The sequence below is a fragment of the Lipotes vexillifer genome, unplaced genomic scaffold (assembly GCF_000442215.2).
Source record: "Lipotes vexillifer unplaced genomic scaffold, Lipotes_vexillifer_v1.1 scaffold1115, whole genome shotgun sequence".
NCBI lineage: Eukaryota > Metazoa > Chordata > Mammalia > Artiodactyla > Lipotidae > Lipotes > Lipotes vexillifer.
The window spans coordinates 96,109-103,189 of record NW_006792080.1 but is presented as its reverse complement, the minus strand read 5'-3'; the positions used below and the strand labels follow the sequence as shown (position 1 = coordinate 103,189).

The 7,081-nt window shown below is 64.8% G+C and overlaps 1 protein-coding gene across 1 annotated transcript in view; it reads right to left on the bottom strand.

The window, feature by feature from the left end:
- KLF15 (KLF transcription factor 15) overlaps window positions 1-6,463 on the bottom strand; it is a 13,917-nt gene extending 7,454 nt beyond the window's left edge. Inside the window, exons 1-2 of the mRNA XM_007465257.1 lie at window positions 6,307-6,463; window positions 1,035-2,136 (exon numbers count right to left, since the gene is read on the bottom strand). Coding sequence (XP_007465319.1) covers window positions 1,035-2,110 — 1,076 coding nt within the window. The 5' untranslated portion in view covers window positions 2,111-2,136; window positions 6,307-6,463. The remainder of the gene's footprint in view (window positions 1-1,034; window positions 2,137-6,306) is intronic.
- Window positions 6,464-7,081: the final 618 nt, after the last annotated feature.

The window sequence follows — 7,081 nt, the reverse complement described above, 5'->3', positions numbered from 1 at the left end:
CTGTTGTTACACACACACAGAGACAGACAGACAGACAGACAGACAGACAGACACACACACACACACACACACACACACACACGGAAGCCGCACCAGCCAAGACCCGGACTGTGTCGGCAGCACACGCACCTCCTGGGCAAGCCAGCTTCCTGCAGGGAGGGTGTCCTAAACAGGGGAGCGCCGCCGGGGGCACCCCTGAGCGTGTCGGCTCCCGACCTGCTGCCTGGGCTTCAGGAAAAGGTGGACATGCCCTCCGAGAAGGTGGGCCCCCCGGGGGCCTGGGGGAAAGCCACAGGGGTGCCGCCCAGCTCGGCCTCCCATGGGCTGGGGAACCCTGGGCAAGCCCCCACCCCTACCCCTTGGGAGAGCTGGTTTCCCCCACGGTGCCACAGAGTCAAGAGCCTGGAAGGAGTCTCCCGCTCTCAGTGCAGCACCCCTAGCCTGGTCCTCGCTCTCCCTTGGCCTTTCTGGCTTCCCAAACCCACCGCCAGGTCCCCCGTGGGGAGCACAGCCCAGGTGCCCCAGGACTCTGTAAAGACAGCTGGTGCCTCTGGTCCGGCAAGCAGCCTTTTCAGGCTGGGACTTCTCTAATCTGACCCCTGGCTTCAAGTCCCTTCTGCAAAGCAGCGTGCCCTTGGGCAAGTTACTTAGCTGCTCTGAGCCTCTGCTTGCTCAGCCGTAAAGGGGAGTAAGGGTGGTACTTACCCTTGGGGGCACCCCGAGGCACGAGGAGCGGTGCACACGGCCGCAGCGCCCTGCACTACTCTGAGCTGCCCCGTCACTAGCACGAGAGCCCTTCTGCGCGGCCCAGCCCGTCTCCTCCAGCACGGGCGCAGCCTTACCTGGTCACCGTGAGACTGCAGACCAGGGATCTGGAGGCACAAGGAAACCTCTGGGCGGTGTGCCGGCTCTGGCCCTGCCCCTGCCTACCCCTCTCTCCCCTTCCTAAGCGGCCTTATCTAAGGGTGGGGAATGTGGCCTCGGCAGCGCACCCAGGAGCATGGAGACGCCCGGCCTGCCGCCACCGTACTGACCTCCAGCCACAGCCCGGCCAGGTGCAGGCGAAGGGCTTCTCCCCTGTGTGCCGGCGCAGGTGGGCCTTGAGGTGGCTGCTTTTGGTGTACATCTTGCTGCAGCCGGGGAAAGTACACTTGTGCATTTTGATGAGTTCTGCCGCCGGGTTCTTGGGGAACTTCTGGCCCATGAGGAGGCCGGCGGAGCCGGGCCCCAGGGGTCCCGACCCGATGGGCTTGGCGGCGATGGGCACGGGGGCGATGCGCACGAACTTGGAGGGCAGGTTTAAGCTGGAGGAGGGCACCGCCTGGGGCACCAGCGTGAAGGTTTGCCCCTGGATGTTGACCAGGAGCTGGGCCACCTTGAGGCTCTCAGCGGCCTGCCCGGGGGAGACGGGCTCGGCGCCAGATTCCTGCTTCACCTGCACCGGCTGGATCTGCAGCAGCACGGGGATGGGGCCGCCGGGCGCGGGACCCCCGCCCGGGCTCCGGCTGCCGCCCACAGCAGCTCCCGGCGCGGGGGCACAGCGCTCTCTCCCACTGGCCCCAGCATGGAGGTGGCTCCTGTGCAGCCCGGTGGAGAGCTGGCCGCGGGCCTCCGGGGCCCTGCTGCTGCTTCCCGGGGCCTCCGGCGCCCCTGGCTCCATGTTTTCCTCCAGGAACTCTTCAATCTCCTCCAGGGTGGGCTGGAAGGGCCTCGGGACGCCACCGGGGTCTCCCACGGGGAACTCGGGGAAGCAGAAATGCTCCCCCTTCACAGGTGCCGGTGCTTTCCGCCAGGTCCCCCAGGCCACGGGGCCGCCGTCGGCCCCAGCGCTGCCACCGCCGCCGCCGCCGCCCAGCGTGGCCTGGGACAGCAGGAAGTCCAAGATGCTGTCCTGGCTCTCGGCCCCGGGGCCGCCACTGTAGCAGGAGCAAAGGGCTTGCGAGTCAGGGCTGGCACAGGAACAGAGGCTGGAGGCGTCACTGTCGTCCTCCGAGAGGGGCGAGGGCAGCATGTGGTGTGCCCGCCCGCCAGCCAGCCTGTCACCCAGATAACCAACGGGGCACTTCAGCGACGAGAAGGTCTCGTCCACTGGAAGCAAGTGGTCCACCATTGCTGGTCCAGCCGTGCCGGGGGCGGCTGCGGAGAGGGAGGAGGAGGCCCAGTCAGGAGGGCAGCGCGCTCACCCGCCACCTTGGGGGCGCCTGACCCCACTCTGTGGCCAGCCACAGCTGCCCACTGCCGAACGTCTGGGTCCTGCATCCATCCTGGCTCACGGGAGAACTCTGTCTGCAAGAGTGTTTTCTGAAATTGCACCACCTGTTTGCAAAAGTGCTCTCCAAGCCCATTGCACAACCCGGCTCTTGCGGTTGCACAGAGATTTTCCAGAACAATTCTGGGAAGGAGCATGCGTGTGTCTGCAAGTGACGGGGTGTGAGTGCATGGGATGGAGAGGGTGAGCGTGTGAGGAGGCCCTCGGCACCCCGAACAGCCAGGCGGCACCCCTGTCCAGCTGAGCAGAGTCACTGGCATCCCAAGGACAACCGACCTCAGCCTCATTCTTGCAGAATCACTGGAGGGGGTAGGAGAATGGCCACTTGCCCTCTGACCCCGTGTTGCTGCAGCTTGGGTAGGGTTGCCAGATTAAGCAAATAAAAATAAAGGCCACCCAGTTAAACCTGAAACTCAGATTCTAAAGCATGAACAACTTTTTTTCTTTTTTGCTGTACGCGGGCCTCTCACTGCTGTGGCCTCTCCCGTTGCGGAGCACAGGCTCCGGACGCGCAGGCTCAGCGGCCATGGCTCACGGGCCCAGCCGCTCCGCGGCATTCGGGATCTTCCCGGACCGGGGCACGAAGCCGTGTCCCCTGCATCGGCAGGCGGACTCCCAACCACTGCGCCACCAGGGAAGCCCTGAACAACTTTTAATATAAGCGTGTCCAAACGTTGGATGGGGCAGGCTTATATTAAATAATTATTTCATCTGAGATGCAAATATAACTGGGCAGTTTGTATTTTAATCAGGCAAGTCTAGTTGGAGGCAAAAAATTAGACGTCCTCATGGGCTGTTTCCCCATCTGAAGGGGGGCAGCCCCCCACCCTCCAGTTCTCGGACCCCTCCTGTCTCAGCTGCCTGCTCTGTGAATCAGGGAAGGCAGGGACAGGCCTTCACAAAACGCTCTCAACTGGGCCGGCACCTTCCCCGGGGCTTTCCTAGTGGTGCAAGGGCCATGCCCTGTGGCGGCAGTCCGAGGGAGCAGAAGACACCCAGGTCCCAGAGCCCAGCTATTATCTCCTTTGACTTCACAACTGCCTGCTGCATGGAAAATAAGACCCCTTGGGCTGCACCCCGTGGATCACTCACCACCTCAGGAAGGCCCAGCTCACGCCCGTCTCCCTACTGGACCAGGGCCTCCATGAGGGCGGGCTGGGCCGTCGGGTCGCGGCTGTGTCCCCAGCTCCTGGTGAGGCAGCTGGTGCCCAGGAGGGGCTCAGAGAACGTCAGCAGAGAGGAGAGGGGGAAGCTGAAGGCCATGCTGGGTCCGGTGTCCAAGGAGAGTCAACAGTGTCTGGCTGTGACAGGGCCACCTCTGCGGACCTTTGTCCCCACCCAGTGACCAAAGCGGGGTGTTTGCTGAGGTTGAGGAAAGGGTGTTCTGCACCCAAAGCCAGAGAGTCTCTGCTGCCTGGCATCACGTCTGCACCCACCCCCTTGCTCTGTCTCGAGCACCAGTCCTACACCTGGCACCCAGCACTGCCCAACGGTCAACAGGCCCAACTAGGGGCAGGGACCTCCCAGAGCCAGGTCATCATTAGCTGTGACCTTGGGCAAGGCCTCGCTCTCCCAAACCTCATTTTCCCATCTGTTCCATGCTCTGATGACCGTGTCCAGGAAGCTAAGGCAAGGTGGCAGGTTTGCACCCAGGGCAATTTTGCAGGAGAACGTTTGGCCCTTTGGTTTTAAATATTCAGTTAAGGATTTAAAACTGGGAGTTTAAAAACATACACTATTCACCAAATCGGGTGCTGAGAAGGAATGAAAATGCCAGATAATGTGAAGAACAGAGTCCACACTCAGCCTGAGACCCCCCTCTCCCCTGTCGCCCACGCTGAGCTCCTGCCTCTGCAACTTACCAGCTGTGTGACCTTGGGCAGGTGGCACAACCTCTCTGTGCAATGTTTTGGACGGGGATCCTGCCAACTGTGCCTAGTTCCTGGGTTTCTGTAACACCAATGAGCTAACACACGCTGAGCACTCACGACAGGGGCAGGCGTCCATGCAGATGCCCGTCAGCACTAGCCTTCAGGGTTAGCCTCAGTGGGTGAGTATGTGGGCTTTCTGCCCCTCTGCTGTGATGCTTAGGAATCCGGGGACTCCAGCCTTCCTGGAACCAGGACTGAGGCGGTAAGGGGCAGATTGGGCCGTGTTCCTGCCCTTGAAACTCTCCCCTGAAATGTGATCACTAACTGAATATTCCATGATATTAAGGAATTACAGCTAATATTTTTAACTGTGATGTATTGTGGTTGCTACATACTTTTCAAAGGACGCCTTACATTTTAGAGATATAAACTGAGGTATTCACAGATTAAATGATACCAAAGAAATAGAGGGGGAAATAAATAAGTACAGTAGGGCGGGGTAGGAGGGAACTTATAGATTCCCAAGGAAATGGGACCCAATCTCGTCCCAGCAGCCCAGCACCTGGACCCTGCCCATCCGCCCCAGACCTCAGCTCCACCTGCCCCGCTCGCACTGGCTGTGTCCCAAGCTCACCAGCTTCATGGCCTCAGGCCAGGGCCCTGGCTGTTTCCCCTCCGTGGACCCCTCTTCCCCAGCACTCTAGGAGGGAGTACCTTATTTAGATCTCAGCTCGTAAGTCACTCCCCGTGGGACCTCCCTGACAACCCTCGGTTACACCACCCCACATCACAGTCGCCACTGCCTGAAACTATCTTAGTTATGTATTTGTGTACCTCATTTTCTGTCTACCTCCCCACCAGAATATAAGCCGTTCTGTTACCCCAGAGTCTGAAACAGGACCTGGCAGAACTTTGCTGACTGAGTGAAAGGGCTGGGGCGGGGGTGGGGGTGGGGTGGGGTGGGAGGGAAGCAGCAGCAGACCGCCTGGGTCCTAACGCAGGGCTAATCGGCCTGGGTGGACACAGGCACTGAGAGCCCAGTAGGGGCTGCGGGGCGCCGGGCGCTGGCCCTGAAACACAGCAGCACGTGGCACGGCGAGAGACGCAGGCTGCGTGCAGGGGGAGGGACGCCCTGTTCCGGACTCCGCCCCTCCCCGGCCCGGCCAGGCCTGCTGTTTATCCTCCCGGGGACACAGCGGCTGCAGGAACAACATGTAATTGATAACAAGCCCAGCGCCGGCCAAGGGCCTTCCATTGGGTCAGCGTGCAAATCACGGGGGCGGCGGGCGGGGGCCGCCCTTCAAAATAAGAGTCTCCACTCCCGCGCCGCCCCGCAGGCCCCAAAGTCGCGAGCCCAGCGTCCTCGCACCTGTGGGGCGGCGGGGCTCCCCACGAGCCACCCGGCCCTTGAGGGGAAGTGATTTCAGGGGCTCAGGCACTTGGGGATTTTGTCACCCGGGCCAGAAAACAGCGGGGGTGGGGGGAGGTCCACAGGGGGCCGACCGAGGGGAGGGAGAGCGAGCGGACCGCTGCGGCGAGCGGGGTGGCTTCCCCGCTCCGCTAACCGCGCGGGGGTGCGACTTCCTGCCGTGTGACTGCGTGTGCGGGCCGTGGTGAGAGCCGGGAGGGGCGTCCGCGACACGCTCGCGCGTGGAGCCGCGTGGTGTCCCCGCGTGTGTGGGAACGTGTGTGGGAAAGGGGGGCAGGGGGAGCCTGGGGCGCCGCCGGCGGGGCACCGAGCCCTCGGCCCGCGCCCCCTCCCGCGGGCCGGCTGCGGTGACCGACAGTAACCCCTCCGCCCCTCCCCGCCGCGCGCCCGCCCGCCCGCAGGCCCCGTCGCGCCCGCCATATGGGAGGCCGGCCCGCGAGACGCGCACGGACACGCGGGGCCAGGCGCCTAGGCAGAGGACCAGCCCGCGCGGGGAAAGCGCCGGTGGGCACGTGGGGTCGCTGACCCACCAGCCTGTCCGCCCCCGGCCCCGCGCGGGGCTACCCCGCTCCTCCGACATTTCCTCCGACGCTCACGCGGAGCCTGGGACAGCCGTGCGGGCGCCCGGCCTGGCGTGCAGAGGCCCGCCCGCGCCCCGCGAGCTCCCCTGCGCCCCGCCAGCCCCCTGCGCGCCAGGCCCGGTCCACTCGCGTCCGTCCTCGCCGCGCCGCTCCCACCTGAACTCGGCGCACGGCCGGCCGGCGGCCCGGTCCGGCGGTCCCGGGGCCCTGCGGGCTGCGCTGGGGGCGGCGGCCGCGCGTCCTGCACTCGCTCTTGGTCGCCCCGGCCCGCGTCGCTGCGGCGGAGCCCCCGCCGCCGCCGCCCGCTCGGCGCTCACTCCCGGGCTCACGTGACGCGGCGGGCGCCGCGAAGGCTCGCAGGAGGCTCGGCCCCGGGCACGCGCCCCATTGGCCCGCGCCGCGCGTCACGCGCCCCGGCCCCGCCCCCTCCGGCCCCCTCCCTTCGCAGTGGACTCGCGGCGGCCGCGGTGTCCGTTCCCGAGGCTTTAGCCCAGGTGAGAACGTGGGGCTCCGAGAAGGGCCCACGCGGGGTGGGCGCCGCGGGGCAGGCCCGGCCTGACCCGCTCTCCCCGGCTCCCACCTGCAACCCCGGGCGGGCCAACAGGTAAAGCCAGGACTTGTCGGGGACGCCGCTGTAGGGATGCGGGCGGGTGTCCGGCCAGGTGAGCCTCCCGCTCCCTCGGGAGAGCGCGCTCGCTGGAGTCCGCAGCAGCCCCTCTGGGACAGGAAGCACGAGGCGCAGAGTGAGCGGCCCAGGAGACACGTGAGCTGAGGGTGCCGCGCACCCAGCGCGCCTTTAACCACACCTGTCGGAGCCTCAGCCAGCGTTTTACAGATGAAGAGAAGGACTCTGAGGCCGTGGTCCTCCCGGCACACAGCTGGTAAGGAGGGAGGAGGGGTGAGCAGGCCCGTCCGTCTGACCCGAGAAGGC